General features: G+C 39.3%; 2 protein-coding genes across 2 annotated transcripts in view; one reads left to right on the forward strand and one right to left on the reverse strand.

Annotated features, from left to right (window-relative positions):
• Positions 1-1,931: 1,931 nt before the first annotated feature.
• Positions 1,932-13,527, reverse strand: APIP (APAF1 interacting protein). The gene is given in 8 exon segments (XM_062494768.1): positions 1,932-2,259; positions 2,790-2,957; positions 5,534-5,669; positions 6,674-6,791; positions 8,110-8,158; positions 11,054-11,154; positions 13,424-13,485; positions 13,488-13,527. Coding segments are annotated over 8 exon segments (774 nt in total). The 3' UTR covers positions 1,932-2,159.
• Positions 13,528-13,923: 396 nt separating this feature from the next.
• Positions 13,924-22,000, forward strand: part of PDHX (pyruvate dehydrogenase complex component X) — a 32,320-nt gene continuing 24,243 nt past the window's right edge. The window contains exons 1-2 of the mRNA XM_062494476.1: positions 13,924-13,999; positions 19,820-19,903. Of these exons, the coding sequence (XP_062350460.1) occupies positions 19,843-19,903 (61 nt within the window). The 5' untranslated portion in view covers positions 13,924-13,999; positions 19,820-19,842. The remainder of the gene's footprint in view (positions 14,000-19,819; positions 19,904-22,000) is intronic.

The following is a 22,000-nucleotide window of genomic DNA, read 5'->3' on the forward strand; positions in this document are numbered from 1 at the left end:
GGTCATAAAAAGCTGTTATCCAAAGTGAAGGACTTTAAAGAGGTAAGACCCAGAGCAGTCCCTCAGTAACAACTACAAAATACATGCTATAAAATTTCCTTTCATTTTAATGACAGATAAGAGAATTTAAAAATACACGTGCTACAGGCTTAATTTTAAAAAAGAAAAAAAATCCATAAACATGAACATTGTTATGAAGGAATCAAGAGTTCAAACAACGCTTTAAACTTTATTAACTTCTAATTAAGGGGTTGGCCTCACTTTTTTCCCCCAAGACTAAAAGCTACAATAACTTTCAGAAATGGAGACTTATTTCAAGTTAAACGATGTAGCATTAGAGCAGGATCAACAGGTTGTTGAAATATGAAGTTTTAAGGCACAAAACCAGAATGTGGCATTAGTTCTCCAAAGTTTTTCAAAGTATTTTTGCATCTGAATTTTCATTCCTCCTACTGTGACATTCGATAGGACTTGTAACAATGACTGTTCAGTAGTTGGGGTTTTTTTAACTCTCCTTTTCTTCCTGGGTGCGTTTAACAGTTAAAATTTCCTGCTGACATTTGTCAATCAGCTGAGGATCAGCACCCCCTTCTGGCTTCAATAGTGTGGGGTGAGCTGGAACTGCCATCGTGATGTAAAAAAACTTTACAGGAGAAACAAAGTAAAAGCAAAAATATTTTAAATCTTGTCATAATAAATTGGAAAAGGAATATCATTGCTGGGAGCTTTTTCCATGGAAAAGGGCCACCGTTCGTGTCCAGGGCCTTGTGCCTGGGACTGGGTTTCTGCATGCTAAAATTAGGAAGAGCAAAGGATTTCTCCCAAACCAAAGCTGTCACCACCTTGAACCCTGGCTACCTTTGGAGTGCCAAACGCCTCCTCCATATTGATATGAGGAAACCGGGGGGGCTGAGTTTTGTTCCCCATGGAAAAGGGACACCTTTCATGTCCACAACCCTGCGGCCAAGGGGGGGGCCATGGGACAACCATGGCAGTCACGTGACCAGGGTGGGAGACCTCGTGACAACACGTCAGTCACGTGGCACGGGACAACATGACACCTATGGCAGTCACGTGGTCAGGACAGGGACCACGTGACACGCAGCAGTCACGTGGCGGGAGGCGTCACATGAGCGCGGGGCTGGCGGTGGCTCTGGACAGGCTCTCAGCGGCCGTGAGGGAGCCCTGTGCCGCTGTGCCAACCCGCACGTCTTCATCACTCCAGGCACTGGCAGCTCCCTAGTACCTGCTACGGCAGAGGCGCGCCGACAGCAAAGCTCCTGTCCCACTGCCTCCTCGAGGAGGGCAGAAAGGCCGAGGAGCCAAGTCCATATGTGTTGTGGGCTCACGGTGCCTGAGGAAACATTTGTCATTAGCCTATTTTGGTCACGAAATTTCTTTATAATCTCTGTACTGGTACCTTTAAACTTGTATTTTCTAGCTCTGAAATGTTTTGCCATACCAAGCTGTATGTAACTTACGTGAGAGTTCTTTCAAGTACCCTTTGTGTAAAGCGCACTCTGACTATGTTATCAATGGGCTTTAACTTCAAGCATTTCTTATGAAAACGGTCAAAACTCATAACTGCTACAGCAGAAAACAGTAAGGCAGTGTGATTTCCTGCACGAGGTAAACAGGTGACACTTACCTGTGAAACTCAAACTTACCAAGTCTGTTGAAGGAAAAAACCCAACCCCCTAAAACCCCCAGCCAACCCACAATATAATAAGTAATATCACTGAGATGGTCTGAAATCATACCTGACCCTGCAAGCAGAACAAATGTGGGTGTTCAGACATCTCTGTACAGATCAGCTGCCAAGGCTCTGGCCTTTTTAGTCCATTGGCTTTCTGGTAATGCTTGACACTGTTTTGTTTTAAAAAGAAATCACACTCCATGCTGTACATTGGTACAAAATATGAAACGGACGTATCTAGCTATTAATACATATATTTTTACTGCATTGTGTGGAAAAGGAGCACTATTTCAGGCATAGATACAAATGCAGTGGTAACAGAGCAGAATGGGGGAAGATGAGCAACACTGAAGTTTCCTGAGTGTGAAAGCAGACTGAAGTGATGTTGTCATCTGTAGTCTCTCCCTCCAAACAGATCATCCTTACAGATAAATTCACACCTGAGTATAAATGTTGTTGACGTTTACAAGATCCCATTTTCTCCCACTGGATGTTTTGAAGGATCTAACCCATGCTGCTTCATCTGCACTGCGATATCAAACAAGTAGTCATAACATTCACACCTAAGATAAATAGGGAAAAAATGCAATGTAAGTAAAGCTCAAGTCTTACCATGTTTTATGAAAATTAGTATTTTCCTTCCTTAAGATTTTATCACCAATGTGACAGTCTGACTGGACAGCTCTATTATTGTTTATTTCCAATGCTGTGGAATGGAAAGTGCCATTTTGCTACATACTATTGATTTGCTGCATTTCCATCAGCAGATGGGATAAATTCCAAAAACGGGACTAGGGAGAGCTACACAGTACTGACAGCTGTCATATAAAAGCAGAGATAGCCCGTGTGTTTCCTATGAGGAGGGACTTGTTGACTTGTCTGAAAGGAAAATGTTGGCAACCCTATCAGCCAGCATTGATATGAAAGGAAAATCAAGCAATGGAATCATGGATGAATCCATTCCCACAAGTTCCCTACACATGCAGTGAGGCCTAAATATTCTGAATCATAGTCCATGGGCTGGAAATATACATAGTATTAAGTTCATTAAGATCTTGAGGCAAGAGATAGCATATTCCTGAATTGTACTCACATGGTTTTGGCTTTTTCCCATGTCTCTCCCCATACATAAACACCATGACGTCTGACCAAGACAGCACAAGAATCTGGGTATTTTTCCATTGCACGTGCCATTCTCTCCTTGAGATCCTTCTCTTCTGGTGTATTCTCAATAATAGGAACCACTAGTGTATCCTGATATCTATAAAAAAAAAAACCAACAAACCCACGTTCATGTATTTAAAAAATCCCTGTGCTTGGATGTATGAAGCTAACCCCCAGGAAAGAGATTAACCTCTGACTGTGTAAAATGTTAAATTCTCAGCACTGGATTTTATGCTCTTCTCTTGTGAGTCATGCTGTAGCATAGGAATTCTCAGGAACATGTCTCGCTCCCAAACACGTATTATGCTGGCAATACCTGAGCTACACTTGAGGCACAAAATACCCCAACACTTGAATCTATTAGGTGTAACTGTTTATTGCCATATCACTTTGTAGTTGGGTCCCTCTACAACTTTTTCAAACTTTTCATCCTGTACTGGCATCATCTACAAGCTTTACCTCAGACTAAATTATTTAAAAGAATCACATCATGAAGAAGGAAATGAAGCTGTTTGCTGGAGAGCAGAAAAAAATTAATTTAGGTAGTCCAAAAAGCCCCTGGAAGATTGTCCTGCTAAGGCATATAATAGATGGGAGAGTCAACACACGAAAAATAAATTCTCTGTGATGGAGTCATTGGTGGGCTACATGTGATCTTAAGAGAGTCTGAGAACCCCAGTTCCAAAGACAAGATGATGCACGTTACTCAGTGGAACTTGCCTAAGAGTTTCTTCTGAAGGAGGACTGGGATATTTGGCATTGTGTGAACCTTAATTAACACTAGCAGAAACTTGTTTAAATCGTTTTAATAAGTCCCCAGCTCAGGTTCAGATTTATCATTGAGATCACATAGATATTTCATGAGTGGATGCTAGTAGTACTTCTGTAAAACACAGAAAGCAAGCAATGGTAAAAAAAACCCAACACCAACAGCTTGTATTTTAAATCAAATATTCAGAAGATAGTCTCATCCCTTGCAGTTCTCAATGCTGATGCTTTCTCAAGAAAGGCCATAAAAATAGTGAATGAAAAAAGTGAAGTGGCATTTGAGGCTTTACTTTGACTCTTAAAAATTCTGATCACTAAAATTACACTTGGAGTGTTTGTTACTAAGGAGGCCAAAAGAGTTAATGGATTGGCTTCCTAGGTTCTGCTTTCTTCTTGAGCTTAGAAGCTGCTATAAATACCATAACTGATTCCTAAGCAGGACCATAAGCTTTCTATCAGGAACTAATAACTAAAAAATATCAAGAAGACTCTGAATGAGCTAAATACTTGGTATCTTTTTTTTTTTTGTTAATTGAAATGTATGTAGCCTACATTTAGTCAAACCTTGATGTAAAACACTTTGTGATAGTCTGACTTTCAAATCTATTTACTACTGATCTAATTCTCCTTCTATGGAAATCAAAGATAAAACTAGTCTGGGGTCACTGGAGTCATGTTTAGGACAACATATACTTCTGATTATTCTCTCTGTAGCATTTTCCTGGTCAGCTTACAGGAAAGATTTATGTAACTAGAAAAAACATGCAATCCCTTTTTTGAAAAGTCCCATTTTGTATTTTGAATCCAAGGTCCCATTTTCCTTTTGAATTCAATGGGGAGACTAGTGTGAGGCAAGCCAGTGGAATCAGTCTAGTATGGATGAATATGTGCTTACGAGCCATATTCATCCTGGAGCTTTGATTTCTTGAGGCTTTCTGGTAAATTAATAGAATAACACAGGAGAACTTGGAGGTATGGAACCCAATAAATGCAATGTTTCCTGACTAATGTTTAGGAGTGCTTGAGAGTTCAAAATGCATATATAAAAAATTGTTGTGGATTTTTTAGAAACCAGTGTTGACAATTCAATACAAGGGCTTGTATTTTACCACATTAAAAATGCACATGCTAATGGTGACAAGAAAGTAAAGTTGCCAAGTCAACCAAAATGGAATAAAATATGCCTGGGCATAAAATCACATATGGCTTGCTCCCTTGCCAAAGGGCAATAGTTAGATACAAAAATTAACATCAAAAAGTGGAAAGAATTTAGCATTTCAATTTCTCATCTCCTTGTCACATGTTATATAAATGTTGTTTGCAGATCCCAATTCAACACTCTGTGGGTGGAGACCTCAAAACAAGCCATCACACATAATTTGGAATAACTCAGCACTTACCTCAGAGCTCATCCTTGAAAAGTAATAACATTATCTTTAATGAGCTGTTTATTCTGAATTTTCTTTCAAACTCTGTCAAGTAAATCTGAAATCCTCCATCCTCTTAACATGCCCTAAACTAGCACAGGCAGTGATATGTGAAGTCCACCCAATGTAGTTTGTGCATGCTATCAATCCAACCTGGTGTTGGCTGGCTTCAGTTTCAGCTGAATGTTGTACAGGTGTGGTAACATCTCAGGATGTAGCTCTTTATTTGGCTTCTTCCTGTAGCTCAACAGACCATAGCAGCCTTGGCATTACAAGATTTTATCTCAGATCTCTTCCACAGGCTTCAGATCGTACAGAAAGCCAGTGGTGACTCATTCATTCCAGAGGTCTTTTTACTCCTTATTTCTAATACTTTATATTATACACTTTCAAGTATATAACTGAAATGACTTGTACTTAAATTGCTGAAAACAGACGATCAAATATCATGCCTCTTTGCCTAAATATAAAGAAGTACCTGTAATAGCCTCCTGAAGAACATTTCTGGATTCCTTTTATCATCTCCTGATGGGTAATAGAGAACTCACTCCCTGGGTAAAGAAGGGTAGCCATAACAGCAGCCTTGGAATGTGTATGGATCACTGCGCCTGCCCCTAAGAACAAGAAAAAGAAAATTTAGGATTAATTTTAAAATATGTGTATTAAGAAAATATTTTCACATACTTGATTAATTCCCTTTGATTAGGCATCTTAGCAAATTGTGATCTGCTGTATGAGAGGAAAAAATATACAGCAACCTAAATGAAGATGTGAGGCAATTACTCACATACAAGGGATAATTACGGATTGTCTTAGGACACTTGGGTTAACTTCTAGTTAGTGACAAATTCCAGGAGAGACACTACTTGTACATTTCTTTACATACTGCAATAACTGAGACAATTTTATCAGAGTTCTGAGGTTATTGCCAAACTTATTTGTGACATGGAAGTTTGAAGCCTTTTACTTTCTTCTTATGTTTTCTTCAGTTATCTGCTGATTCTCTGAGAAAACACTCATCATCTTATTCTGTCATGATGGAAAGATAGGTAGACAGTAATTATAATCTACTTATGAAGATGCAATGTTGCTATTCCTTGAGTACACACGTAAGATGCTTGTGCAGGAAGAGCAGAAGAGACTCCCTAAATCCTTTCTAAAACAACAGAAGTAAATTTTACACAACATCAAAGTTCTCTGTCTACCTGCAAAAAAGGTGTTCCATAATGTTTTCACCTATTCCTATTTTATAACCGTTAATCTCAGTCAATGGATGCAAAAGGATTTAAACAGTAATAGCTGAATTAGCAAAACCATTGATATAAAACTGCTCTAATCCTGGGCTTCCCCTGCAACCTACCAATAATGAGCACTGAAAATCAGTGCTTGAAAGACGATCACAGGCATAGCTACAAGGGAAGATTAATTTACAAGTGGTACTGAGAGGATGTTATTAAGGGATTATATCCCACTGTACATATACCTTTGCAAATGAATTTATTTTATAGTTTCACATTTATCTCACTGTAACATAAGGAATATGGTACGGAATAGCAACTTTGTGGATGTACATGTACAGTGTTTCAGTCACTGCTGAACTGCAAACATTGCTACATACCTCTCATGGTGTAGGCATTCATAAAAAGAGGTGTGCACTGACTTTTCTTTAATTTCTTGTGCAGTGGAGGACCACTGATGTCCTGTTCATTCATGTCACAAACAAACATATCTTCTGGCTGTAAGAAAGAAGAAATTATTTTGATCTTGATAGTTTTGTTTGATATTTGACCTCAAATAGCTTTGTTTTCCCTCTAGGGAAACAAATATATACAAACCATGTATTTAATACAGAATGTGATTTCAGCTTTGCAAAAGTGCAGTAATGCTCCACATTTATTCTAGCTTCTAATAGTAGTTACCGACACTGTGTAATGGAAATTAATATTAGGTATTCTTTTTCCTCAGATTGATGCCATGCAGATATTTGTAAAACTACAATTTTCTCAGAAAGGAGATATGTAGCTCAGTAACAACAATAGATCAAAAGGAAAAGTAGTAACTGATTCAAAATAAGAAATGTAGATGTACTTCTCCTTCCCTACTTAAAAGAACCAACAAATGACACGAGTTAAAAATAGTACATTTAACTTGTAGAACTATTTCTTTTTTAACTTTGCTTTTAGTAGCTTTACATAAATGTTACATTTGCATCAAATAGCTATGCATAATAGTACAAAGAATTGTTCAGGTCAGTAATAAAATTTTAATGTTATTTTAAAAATCAGCAGAAAATACAACTGCAGTCTATTTCCTCACTGACTGTGCTTAATTCTCTGTTATTGCAAGCACAGGCAATGTAAGTGGTTATCTTGCATACCTGTGCCTGCCTTATTTCTCCACATCCCCAGCAAATGCTCCTGTGAGACCCTAAGTTTCTATCAGCGAAGAAATTCCTTTCTCACTTCACTGTATTTATCCTCAGATTTATGTGATGAAAATCCTTGCCATGCATTACTCTATTGTGGGGAGTTCTATACTGTCAAAATAGGTCTCATTTACCATTCTCCCCTCCTCTTACATTTTGGGGCTTTTTGGAAAGTAGACAGATAGACAATGTCACCTTTTCATGGGAAGAGCCCAGTTATTTACTGAGACTATCAAGACAAATATTTGCAACCACTCAAACAAAAATAAACTGCGATGAGGTGTTAATATCCATTTACGTGTGTAACTTGAAACTGTAGCCAGACAGGCAAAGGCAACCAAGCCTGACACAGAATAAAGCTGGACTGGACTAATGCTCCACTCTCACACTGCTTTGTGTTAATTTAAAGCAAGGAGAACATCAAGACTAATCTACACTGGCCACCGAAACATATACTGGCCTGCTGTGGTAGTGGAGTACTGGGAGAAATCATCAATTGTTTCAGTAATCAGCAGCAGTCAACAGTATAACAAGTTTGTAACTTCACATAAGGAAAAATGAAACTCTAAACAAAGGCACTTTCATCTGTCTCAGGATGAGGTCTGAGGTAAAAGTACAGTTTAACACACCTGTATTCTTTCCTTCTGGACTCCTGAAGGAGCAATGTAGATTTCATCCCTAGGAAAATGCAGATGCAGATGAGAAAAATCAGTAAAGACAGCTGAGCAGTGACTGTTCCACTGTACAGGCATTTGAGCTCTTGAGCCACTTAAAAGGAAATAGCAAATGTAGACACTCACAATTTAAAAACTTTCTTGCTCTTTCCATACATTGACAGGTAGGTAGTTTTCAAAATAGAACCAAACTGTACAAGAGCAAGAGCAAGATAACAGAGCAAATAAAATCTCTAACTTGCAGAGGTACAAACCCCTGCTTTTAACCTGACAGATATCTGAAAACACATGTAAGAAGTGCTTCCTTATTTTTCCAACAAAGAAAAACAGCCTCTCCCTGCAGTAATTCAAACTCAAATTCCTAGAATTCAGAATAAAAATTAAATGAGAAATTGCAAGCAGATATTGATCTGTGACAAGGCAGGTGACAAAACCATTACATAAAAATCCATGAACTATCTAGAAACAGAAAGAATTGTCTGCAACATTCAACATTGTAAATACTTTCTTTTTTAACTGTGCAGGTTAGGTTTCTAGTGCAGTTCCATATTTATTTGTGTTGATAAAGAGATAGCACTAATTCAGTGCAATTAAATTACTGACATTTAAGTAGAAGTGCATCACTTCTTGAAAGGTCTACATGAACAAAATTGTATAAACTGACTGATACAAAAATTATTTCAATATTGGTACTGCATTAGTTTCATCATTAGCACAAAACCCCCAACTAGATTCTCTCTCTGAATTGCAATCACTATTTGGCATAGGCAGTCATGTACTAAATTCAGGAGCACAGAGACATCTAGTGAATAATTAGTCAGGTTACAGACACATTTCCTATGGACCATGGGATGTTTGTAGCTCTGGACAAGAGTATTGGAGCCTGGTGAAGGGTCTGGAGCACAAGTCCTGTGAGGAGCAGCTGAGGGAGCTGGGGGTGTTCAGCTGGAGAAAAGGAGGCTAAGGGAGACTTTGTTCTCTACAACTGCCTGAAAGGAGGCTGTAGCAAGGTGAGGTTGGTGTCTTCTCCCAGGTGACAAGCGATAGGACAATGAGAAATTATGTGAATTTGCATCAGAAGAGGTTTAAATTGGATATTAGGAAAAATTTCTTCACTGTAAGGGTTACCAAGCATTAGAATGGGCAGCCCAGGAAAACAGCGGGCTCACCATCTCTGGAAGTTTTTAAAAGACATTTAGGCATGGTGCTTAGAAATGTGGTTTAGTGGTGAACCAGTGGTGGCTTTATGGTTGGACACTTGATGATATTAAGGATGTTCACCAACCTAAACAATTCTGTGATTTTAATTTTTCCAAAAATAAAACTCTTAAGATGATGTACTATTCATAGTGGTAAGATGTCTGTGAAGCCCAGAAAAAATGTGGCTATAGTTGTAATTTTTGACATTCATGAATTAACACTGCTGGCATTGCATTAATTTAGTCCTGATTCATTTGTGTGAGCAAGATGAGAAATCAAGTGGTAAATTCAGTTACTTATGACAGACACTCAAATTTCCTTAAACCAAATTTTTTTCTTTTTTAGGACTTAACCAGAAAGAGAAAAGCTGATGACAAAGTCTTCAAATACAAGATACCTCACAAAAATTCTACATCCATTTTTAATATGCAATACTAAGTCCAAACTGGCATTTTTTTTTCCTTGAGAGCTGATATGAACATAACAGTGAGTAAGGCTGCTTAAGATTAGCTGGTAAAAACAGTTGCTATATTTGAATCAAATTTCAACTGTTGCTTTACATTTTCCTTTCTAACAACTCCATGTAAACAAGTTATAAAACTACTCAGGAAGACTATATTACTGCATTCTCTGATAATGCCATTTGTCTTGCCACAACCAACAGGAGTTGCACTGAAATGACAAAGAAAATAGGCTACGTTTAGCTACTGATGACAAATTAGTGCTAGAAAGATCTTCCCAGAGACAGCTTTAAAAACAAGAATTTACCCTCTTTTCATTCATCTCATTATTATTACTGTTGCTGCTTGCAAAATCAAGCAGGGAGGTGAAGTGACCTGCACAAAGTCCAAACAGCACAAGCATGAGCATTTAGGGTCTTTTATTCATTCATACATACATACATATATGAATGTATAAAATATGCATATTTGAATAGCAATGGCTGGTTGTGCATGCATGCAAGTGTACACCAGAAAAATGAGAGGTCAGATACTTTCAAGACAGTGTCACAACCTTGTGACTGGGTACAGAATTGCAGGCACTGTGCAAGGCTTTTTGCAGAATGAGGACTTATCTTTTTTTCAGTGGCCACTGAGAGGAGCTCTGTTTCCACTAAAAGGATTGGGGATTATGTGGGAGACAAACAAATTAAAACATGAAGTGGTGCTTCTTTGTAGGAGATACAGACCAGAAATTGTTGCTGTTGCTGTCATGCTTTAATTATATGTAAAGTATCTGTCTCCTTAGAAATTACCTCAGAACAGTAATTTCCTTCTTAGAGGAAATATCTGGCCTGCAAAATGTCCAGGGTGAGATTGATCTTATTTAACCACAGGCATTTGAAAGCCATGTGCCTGATGTAACCCACTCTAAATTCCATAGTCAATGAAATGAAAAAGAAGGAGAACATTGTTCTTTAAAGACAATTCATCTACCTTAAAAAAAGGTAGGAAAAGGATGGGGTAAGGTCACTCTCTGAAGTTCCTCTCTCTCCATTGAAGGGTCTGCAATGATTAATTCAGACTACTCACCTCTCTCCTATATGGTTAAATTTGGCATACTGTTCATTTCCCCCTCTAACTTCTTGCTCACACTCTACTTGCAAACATTTTTCATGGAACTGAAATGCTCTCACCAACTATTAAACACAGCCAGCCTCTCTCTCTCACCACATTATTCCTCTTTCATCATTACTTACCCATATTTCAAGCTGATTCCTCCACCAGTTCCCGTTACCCAGCCTAAACCATAAAACAGTCTGCAAAGCTCTGGGATAAGATTCCTTGGATGTAACCCATCCTAAAAAGAAATTAAATAAATAAATAAAAAAACATCAGAACCACCTCAAACCTAACAATTCAAGCTCTCAATCTGAGTTTAAAAGATTAATACTTTCATATTGCAGCAAAATGGTTTAATTTATGCTAATGAACTTCAATTACAAAATAACTGCATGTTTACACAACACCCTTTAGGCTCTGCCAGGGACATCATAGCTTGAAACAAACAAAAGCCCCAAATAAGGTGCATGCCTGAAAATCTTTCACAGGAAAGGTCTCATCTAAAATTTATTTGAGTGCAGTGGCCTGTTCATATTACACCAGCAGGATTATGTTATGGACTATTGTACAAAAAAGAGAAAATAAATGCTTATAACATTATCAATTTTTAAAAGCTTGACTAATAGCATTCCTGTTAAATCAGTTTTTCTGTAGGTTTATTTTGTTTGATTTACAAATTTCAGTAGAAACAGACTTAATTAATCAATATATATTTTAAACAGCACTCAAAAAATACCACAGAAAATAGATGCAAATTATTTTACGAATTTTACATTCCTACATTTTTACAACTCAAAGTTACTTTACATGCAGTTTAATCAGAATGCAAATTACATTATTTTAGTATTTCTTTAGAAGGAAAAAAATTCTTTTTTTTTCCATATTCCATTGTTTATTACAGTAATATCGGTAACTATGTATTAACCAAAGGTATCTCTAGTGCCAGAGGTAAGATTTCTACCTAGGTTACCACAGTAAAATAGCTGCTTTTATGGTGTGCCTTTTTTATAGGATTATTTTTTTTTATTGCAGCAACTAGAAACTTTAAAAGTTTGTCTAAAATGACAAACGATTAGCTGCTCTACTGCTCACGTTGGTTATTAACACCCATCAAATAACATTTCTAAGAAAAATATTTTGTTTAGCAGCAAGAGTCCACATTAGGGGGGGAGTATTTTGTCAACACCTACAGAATGGAGAGAACCAAAGCAAAAAGCAGCACACAGCAAAAATGGTAGGCAGGTGGTTACTTGGTGCCAATAGCTTTGCTGAAATGTTTATAAAGAAGTGCTTCCAGCTGGTGTTGGACTTGGAGAACTAAAGGTGAGGGGGGCAGCACGGAATAGGAGCACGAGGCAGTGGTTCTGAGGCAGGAGAGTGGGAAGGTAAACTGGTGAAATGGGTTACTGGGGATGGCAGCCTGGGGCATGTTTGACAACTTTTGGAATCTCCTACTCTAACTGCTTCTTTACAACTTCAAATGACAGTGAGCCACAAGATTTGTTCTCTCTTAGCAAAGATCATGGACATGCAGAAGATGATCTTCCCTTTCACATCTGTGACAATGTTTTATGTATTACAACAACTCAATCTGCTGCTCTTTTTTTGCTTTGTTTATGATGAACTAGATTCTTTCCCTCTTTCCTGACAGACCACATTATCTAGGCTGCTGATACCACTCATCTCCCTGCTGTCAGTTCTTGCTGGTTTTGAAGCCTGGGCTGGTGTCTCACCACATACAAACTGCAGAGGTGTTCTGAGCCCTGTCCAGGAGATGCTTCCATGTGCTCAGTGTTTACTGTGCTTGATGAAGCACAGCACTGCCAGCTCATGTTCTGGCTGTGATGATACATAAAACCCCAATCAAAGGCCAATTAAAAAAAAAACCGAAAAAAACAACAAAAGAAAACCAAAGCACAAAACAAACCTGAACAAACCCAGTTAACATAAAAAGAGCCACGAGTTCTGTAGATGCAGCTAGACTAAAAGCTGGTAACGTTCTGCAAACTGTATTAGATTTTATAATATGTTTATATAGGAACACAGAATAGTTAGGGTTGGGAGAGACCTTTGGAGATAACCCCCCTGCCAAGGCAGGGTCACCTAGAGCAGGTGACAGAGGAAAACCTCCAGCTGGGTTTTGAATGTTTCCAGAGGGGGAGACTCCATAACTCTCTCGCACAGCCTATTCCAGTGCTCTTCACGTTAACGTAAAGAAGTTCACCCCCATGTTGAGTGGAACTTGTGCTTTAGGTTATGAACATTGCTCCTGGAATGCTGGACACTGAATCTGCCAGGATCTTGCTGGCTGAATTTCCTCCTGGCCGCCAGGGCACACTGCCAGCTCACAGTCAACTTGCCATCCAACAGTACTCCAATGCCTCCCTATAATTAGCAACTGCGAAGCTGCTGGCTAATTACCAAGGTTCAAGAACAGCCTCAGCCCCCGCGATGGCAGGGAGCTCTCGGAGCGATGGCGGGGCCCCGCGCCCCCCGGCCCCCGTTACCTGCGCCGCGTCCCCGCCGGCGGCCGCCATAGCAAGGCCAGCGCGGGGTCCTTGCTCGGGGCCTTCTTTGGCGGCCGCGCGGGCGCCTGCGGAGCGCCGGGCATGCCCCGGCCGCGGGCACCGACCCGAGCACCGGCGGGCGGGAAGGAGAGGCCGCTGCCCTCTCCGCGGCCGGGTACCGGCAGTGGCTAAAGGAGATACCAGGGTGCGCCCTGGCGACGAACAGCCAGGCCGGGCGCGGGTGTCCGTGCGGTTGCATTTACCCGAGCACGGGGCGATCGAGGCGGCTAATCCCACGGCAGGTGCTTGCGGAGAGGCAGGCGGGGCACGGGAACTCGGTGAAGCGGTCCCCCGGCGCTGGGGGCGTGCCGGGTTATTTCAGCGCAGGCAGTCAGCAGGGCAGCCCTGGCGCGGTCGGGGGGGTGGGCGGCAAGATGGCGGCGTCCCTGTGGCTGAGCGGCGGCGGGGAGCGGCTGCTGTGGCTGCTGCGGGCCGGGCGCTCGGCTCTGGGCACGGGGCTCTCCCTGCCCGCTCGGGCAGGCTGGAGGCACCTGCACGGCACCCGGGAGCTGCTGGGTGAGTGACGGGCGGGTGCCTTGCTGTAGGTATGTCTGCGGGGACCTGCGGCGGAGAGAGGGTTGAGAGCGGGTACTTGTGGTGGGTTGACCCTGGCTGGATGTCAGGAGCTCACCGGACCCCCTCTGCAGCTCCCCTCCGCAATTGGGCAGGGGAGAGAAAATATAGCAGAAGATTCATGCGTTGAGATACGGACAGGGAGAGACCGCCGGTCGAATACTGTCATGGGCAGAGCGGACTCGATTTGGGGATATTGAGTTTAATGCCCATCAGAGCAGGATAATGCGAAGGTGGGAAAAAACAAACAAAAAAAACCAACCCAAACCACTTTTCCTTCACCCTGCTCTATCTCCCTTCTAGCTGCGCAGGGAGGCGGCAGTGAGGGTTCATCATGTCATCAGTTCTTCCCTTGCTGTGAATGCCGCTGCTCAGGGAGAGGGGTCCGAGTCCTTCCCCTGCTCCAGCGTGGGGTCCCTGCAAAGGGAGACCGTCCTCCATGAACTTCTCTTATTTTGGTCTGTGTTTGGCAATTCCACCACTTTTCTGTCATCCTATTCTTCTGGTAATGTTTCAAGTAACTGGAGAAAGGTGTGAGATGTATCTTTTATGTAATTCTGTTTGGTTTTTTTAATTGAAAAATAGAGTTTATTAACTACATGTCTAGCATCCTTTCCTACATAGATGTCAAGGTGTGAGGTTATGACAAGACCCTTTCAAGATACCTCAGGAGTTTGTTGTTACACAATTATCAGGCACATCATTTACCCTTCCATGTTTTCCTCTTTGTCTAAGAGATGTGGTGGATTCTGAAATGAAATGTGGTCTTTCCCTACTTGCTCTGTAAGTTGCATCTTATAAACGTTTAAATGATCAGGTGTGTTGTTATGAGGTCCTGTTGTGATGCTGAGCGTGACATGCCCGAACTCTTTGGGGTTTAAGTGCACTTACAAAAACGTGGGCTTTCATTAAGTTTGTGCAATGAAACTCACTAGTAGTTCAGAGATAGTTTAATCATTGTGGTTTAGACCTCGATGTTTCCTTCTTTCCAGCAGTGGTTGCCTTTGCTGCTTTGCAGTATGAAAATCTTCTCCTTTGTAAAACCTGCTGTGTGTGATACAGGGAAGTCTATCCCTTTCTTGAAATAAATGCTATTTGTTTCCAAATTTTGTTAGAAAAAGCTTGCTTCTTTCTGCATGTAATAGTATGCAAATATAATATAATGCAGGATAAGCTACTCCTAAATTGGTTTTATTAGTCAACTCCTTAAATAACTCTTGTCTGCAGTCCTCCCAGACAATCTATTGTGTTTTATTTTGAGCTGGAGTTAAATTTCTAAATTTGGATATGCAAACAACTAAAATCTTTTAATTCCTTTCAGTAAGCTTTAAAGTGTTGATAGATCACATCTAGGTGGATAGATCACACCTTTAACTTACTCAGGCTTTTCTCATTCAACTCTTCTAGTGTACTTACAGCTTTTCAAGGTGGTGTGTATTTTGGAGACACGTTTTTTCTTAACTGTATTGTTGCCTCTAAAATTAAAGATGAGAAGTCATAACTTCTCTGGTAAAATACAGCTCTTTTGGACATAAAACTCACTCTTGGTTCTGAATTTGACAATGGAAATATAAGTGAATTTTATTTTAGCATTGCTTTTTTTCCCCTATACTTTCCTGTTTCTGAAAAAGCCACTATTTGAAGTATTGGTTCATGTGGATCTAGTTTTTCATGTCACATGAATTTTCTGTTTCTTTCTATGTTTCTGTCCTTGTTTGTGGTGCTGAAAGAGGAAAAGTTGTTTTGCATAATTGAAACAATTAATTCAGACTGGAATACCTAGTTTGTTGGTCACAGAGAAAGAGGAAAAAGAGAAAACAGAACAGAATGACCTCTTTATGTTTGAGGTGTGTAAATTTTTCTTTGTTTTTAATGTTTCATAATCTTATCATTGGTGCGAAGTTGCAGTACATTTTTCAATTCTCTACTGACTACAATGTGTATGTAGGAAGATATGAAATATCCCTCTGGTGAGACAGGTTAAGTATGCATTGAATCCCTATATGGAGAGGGAAGGCAGCAGAAATGTTGCCAGATTCAACTTGATGGTTAAAACGTGTCACCAAGAACAAATTCCCTTGGATACACAGAGAACTGTCTTTAAAATAGCAGTCTCTTGTTCATGTGAAGTTTGTTTGGGTTCTTTTTAAGTCTTCCTCCTTTTATATTCAGTTTATTGATGTGTAATAACAGTTACTGTTGATAGAAATAAAAATCAGTGGGTGGTGACTGTTCAGAAGTTTTGCTTGCTTAAGGTTCTAAATTCTAATATGCCCATGAGCTTGGTCTTTGAGATTCTGTGCAAATTGCCAGAACTTTTTGCTGACCCACAATTGCACAGCAACAATATTTACTTCCCAAGGTGCTTGTTAGGGCTGCCTGTGCAATAGTGCAACTAACTTCTGTAAATGCAGTCATTCCTTTTAGTATCTGTTTTTTTTTAAATTTAATGAGGGCAAATAATATTTGGTGAAGGTAATTCTATGTTGTAAGGTTGCTTTTCTTTGAGGAGGCACATTTAAGCCTGGTTTTTGTGTGTGTATGGCCGTTAACTGAAAAGCAGCTGAATCAGCTTTGAAAGACTCTTGTTGTGGCTGGTGTTCTTGTGTATCTCATGCTGGACAAGGCTCTTAATTGCAACATCACTGAACTTCTCTGAGCATGGGACTTTCTGGGCATAAGCATTAAGTGGATGCCCAAGGTCCTGTCTCCTACTTTGTATCCAGTTTTATTGACTTATTTGTCCATTTCATGGCTACTTGCTGCTGGAGTTCCTCTTGTAACTTGATGAAAGGACCAGAATGGATTGTGTATTTTGTGGTAGTTGCTCATAAAATTGAAGGGAAAATATTACAGTGGCACAAATTTGTTGCTCAGTTTTGTATTTGTGCCAAAGTATGAAGCATATTCTAGGAAATGGATCAAGTAGCTCTTTTTGGAAGAGACATGTGAATCACAGTGTTCAAAAATTAATTTTTTCCTCATTAAAAACCTGGATTATTTTCACTTTTTAAAGTGAAGTCTGTCTACTAGTTCTCAATAATCCTAGATATTTGTGGGATATGGCTTCAAAATAATTTTTTGATTGTCAAAGTTAGACTTGTCAAGTTACACTGATGAAACAGGAACAGTTCTTTGCATCCTAGAATGTATAATATAATGTATAATGTTTTCTACTTGCTGTTACTGAAAAATTATTTTTGAATATATGTATAGTATAAGAGAGTGGTTAACTCTTACTTCAAATACTACAAAACTTTGGTAAATGAGCACAGATAAGCATTCACATACATAACGTGTTTCATTTTTCTGTGTATTAGTCCTAGGTGAGAAGTTGCAAGAAACTTTTTAAAGTGCATGGAGGTAATTCAGGTGGGAATTGTGAATATTGCAAGGAGCATTGTCTGGATACATTTCTAAATGTGAGAGTCATGGATAATATTAAACTGAAACTTCCATGGAAAGACTGAGACAAAAAATGAGTGTTTGCTCATGCAGTCTTCTGGGAACATCAACCATGCAATTGACATCATTTCCCCAAAACTCAAGTGTTTTGGGTAGCATGATCCTGATTGTGCTGCTATCTTGGGGGCTTTAGGGTTAACTAACTCACTTTCTGCTCTTGGTGCATTTTAAAATGTCAGGATCATTGATGGCTGCTTAGGTCATTAGAGGTTTGCTACAATATTTCCATTTCGCATTTTTAAAAAAATATAGAGTAGTTTGGATTGTAAGGGACCTTTAAAGGTCATCTAGTCCACCCCCCCGCAATGAGCAGGGATATCTTCAAATAGACCAGGTTGCTCAGAACCCCATCCAACCTGACCTTGAGTGGTCCCAGTGATGGGGTGTCCACCACCACTCTGGGCAGCCTGTTCCTGTGTTTCACCTCTGTCATTGTAAAAATCTTCCTTATACCAGTCTAAATCCTCCCTCTTTCAATTCAAACCATTACCCCTTGTTCCATTGCTATTGGCACAATTAAGAAGTCTGTCCCCATCTCTCTTAAAAGCCCCCTTTAGTAGCTGTTGAAAGACTGCAATAAGGTGTCCCTGAAACCTTTTCCAGACTGAGCAACCCCAACTCTCTTGATGTTTCTTCATACAAGAGCTGCTCCCTCCCTCATCATTTTTGTGGCTGTCCTCTGGACTCCCTCTAACACATCCATGTCTCTCCTGTGCTGAGGGTTCAGGAGCTGGATGTGTTTCTCCAGGCTGGATCTCACCAGACTAGAGTAGAGAGGCAGAATCACCACCCTTGACCTGCTGGCCATGCTGATTTTTATGTGTCCCAGGCTATGTTTGCCTTCTGGGCTGTGAGCCTCAACCTGCCACATGGCAGCTTTTCATCTGCCAGTACTTCTAAGAGACTTGTCACCAATGGCCATGGGGGCATTGAGATGATGGTCACTAGCCTCTGGATCCAACCCATTCCTCACCAATGGAACAGTCTACCCATCAAATCCTTATTTCATCAATTTTCAGAGAACAGTGTTTAAGTCCAGAGGGGTGACATCCATAGCCTTTCCTTGTTCACTGGTATAGTCATTCTATCATACAAAGCCACCAGGTTGGTCAGGCAGGATTTGCTCTTGGTGAAGCTGTTCTGGCTGTCCTGAATTTTCTCCCTGTGCCTTAGCACAGCTTCTGGGGAGGAAAAAAAAAAAGGCAAGGAAGAAAACTAGAAGAATTTTAAGCTGAAAAGCATATAATAAAGAAAAAACTGAAAAAAAAATTAATTTCTGTGGGTTTTTTTTTTAGCTGTTTCTGACTACTCCAAGCAATACAGGAACTAGGAGAAATGTGGCATTGTTTTCTATTGAATGACAACAATCCTGAATGCTGGGTATTAGACAAAAGGGAATATGAAACAGAAATGAACCTTACCATGGCATGCAATGTACCTTCTATGTGTCTTATTTCAGTTGTGTAACTGAACAAAAATTTCTGAATTTGTGAATTTGAACTCATAATAGTTCAAGAAAGAACCTCAAAAATCAGATACTGGAAAGCTGCTTTTACAAAATTGATATAAAAAGATGCCCTTTTTTTTGGGCCTCATAACTATACTTGAAAGTACAGAAAGGTAGTAACTCTTCTATTAATGTCAGAATACTCCTTTGGTATAGAGGATCAGATGACAAGAGATGTAATTTGCTGTGAAGCCAAGGACTGTGCTGTGTCCAGAGCTCTGCCCTCAGAAGAATCCCACTAACATGGCACACAGTTGCTGTTACACAGTGCTGCTTCTGCATATGGATTTACTGAGCCAAGATGAAATCAAGCAATTTCTGCAAAGTAGATATAGTTTTCTAGTTAAAAGGATGAATAAACATTTAAAAAGTTTATCAGTGGAAGAGGTAGAGCATCAGTGTCTGGAATACTAGGATCACAAAAGGCTTTATTTGAGAGATATGCTTGAATCTGGAAAAAATTCCACAGCCCGAGTCAAGGAGGAGAAGTATGACAGGAGAAATCAGGGTGTATGGCTTTTGGTGGATTTTGAGATGATCAACAAAACTTCAGGTCCAGGAATTCAGGGTTTGTGAATTTCCATTTCTCTTGTCAGAGAAATTGTGCCTTTTTTTCCATACCGCTCTTTGGTGGGCATCCTTGGATGTAAGATTAAAAAGAGCATCATAATGAATCTTTTGTTCAGTATCTTTCAGTTTCATGCACTTCTAGTTTCATTTGTGTTAAGGAGTTAACTGAGGAAAAAGTCATACTGAAAACATATTCAGTTAACCACATGCTTGTTTTGCAGGTACACCTGGTATTAAAGTTCTTATGCCTGCACTTTCTCCAACAATGGAAGAAGGAAACATTGTGAAATGGTTAAAAAAGGAAGGTAAGATAGCATTTTCTGTGGTCACATTTTCTGTTATTTTTCAGCTATGTAAATCTGTAAAAAGAAGATAATTCTTTGTAGTTCTAGATCAGTGTTTTGAAGCAAAATGTGTGGTGTATGGATGTTGTCATCATGAACTATACCTGCTTTGAAATTGTTCATTCTTGAATTTTTTTTTGTTTAATTGTCTTCCAAAAGGTTGCAATGATCATATTTTTGAAAAATTTCCATTAGGCTGTTCCAGGGTGTGTGTGTGTGTCCCCTGTTTTTAATTTCCAGTGTTGTCATGCTGCTCAGCAGCTTTGAAAGTCTGAGAGTCATTGACTTTGGGGAGGGTCTCTCTTTCATTATTCTGCTGTGTTATGGAATACCATGAAAGATATGGTATTTTTTAATATCTTTTAAAATATCTTAATTAAAGTCTGCAGTTAAAACTGAGAGAAATTTAAATTACTTTCATAACACTAGTACCAAATAGGGAAATTTTTCCCTAAAAGTATCCAAACTGAAAACCAACCAATCCAAAAAAAGCCTGAATTCTGTGCTCTGACGAACTATTTGCTTCTGTTAAAATATTTTGGAGCAACTGGATAAAAAGTCTGTCAAGTTTTGTCTTCATGTAGGTTGTATGTAAATGAAAAATGATCTGTAGAAGAGTCAGCAGTTCCTGTTCTGTCAGGAGACATTTGTCCTGTTTACTCCTACCCTGTCCCTCCTTCAGTCTAATATTAAACCTGAATTTTGACTGTAGTTTTGGATTCCAGGTAGCTGTTGATATAAATGCGTTGCAGGCTTTTGGATAGCAGTAGGAATATATCTTGTTCACAGGCATTTTTAGATTTGCTAGAGAGATGAATACATCTGGAGAAAAGAAAGTATCTTAAAGCTTATTATCTTTGACAGACACAATTTGGATAGCTAAATGTGTTTAGACTACTGTGCCTAGATAAGCCTTTTCCTTTGGCTTATCCTTTCTAGTGTTCATACAGCTTCCATTATTGTGTTACTGGGGAACTTTGATTTCCTACATTTTGAATGCTTTTTATGAGGTGGCTGGCAGACAACCTCTTGCTCCAGTAGTGGGTTCGGCCTTTTGCTCATGAAACTTGTAGTAAGAATTTCTGCAGAATTTACTGGAACAATTCAGAAGTTCATGTCTATTAAGAAAAATTGCACCAGTGTTCTTGAAACTTGAAGCTTCACTTAATCAAGTCCAGGATGATGCAAAGAGAAAAGAATGATCCAAAGTCCTTTTTATATTTGTTAGTTGTCAATAGTTGTAAAACATTAAATATCAACATTAGCCTGTTTTACAGTAATTACAGCATTCAGAATTGCATGAGAAAGCAAAGAGAGCATGGTTGGAGCTGAGTAGATTCCGGTTTGCTCCCCAACATGAATGAATCCACTTTCCTCATAAGAAAGTGTTAGAATATAAAAGCTATACGATAGTTTTTGGGGTTTTTTTTTTCAGTCTTTCCACTAGCCTTCCACCCTAACACAAAAGAAAAGAAAGCTTCACACCTATTTTAATAAAATTAGAATGAAATCTGAATTGATGATTAGACTTTGAAAGAACTATTTTAGTATTTTTATTGCTCTGCTTTCTATTTAGAAAGAAGACCAAACCCAAAATAGTATTTTGTCTTATTGGCCAAATCTATGATCATAATTAGTTCCTATCAATACTTTTGTTTCCTCTGGAAAGAGTCTGGACAATAAATGTGAAGATGATATTAGAAAAAATAAGATAAACGTTGAAAAAAATAGTGATTTAATGCTTACATGCCTCTCTGTAAGGGAGCTCTTAACTATTGAATTCTCTAGAGTGGTTGCCATGTAAAAGTAGTGTTATTGCTAAATATAAATGTTTGACAATCTAATTGTCCAAGAAAAAGAAATCTTTTTAAGCAGTTGACAGAAGCAAACTGCTTGCATATGAAATGATTTTTCCCACTGTATAACCAGAAGGGGTCAGTATAATACTATTTTGATAATTTTTCTGTTCTTTGTGTAAATATCAAGTGTTTCCATTTTATCATTTCGCAGGATGGACAGATAATTTCACTACCACGGAAGGGAAAGAGCTCAATTTAA

This window comes from Cinclus cinclus, chromosome 6 (genome assembly GCF_963662255.1).
Source record: "Cinclus cinclus chromosome 6, bCinCin1.1, whole genome shotgun sequence".
Lineage (NCBI taxonomy): Eukaryota > Metazoa > Chordata > Aves > Passeriformes > Cinclidae > Cinclus > Cinclus cinclus.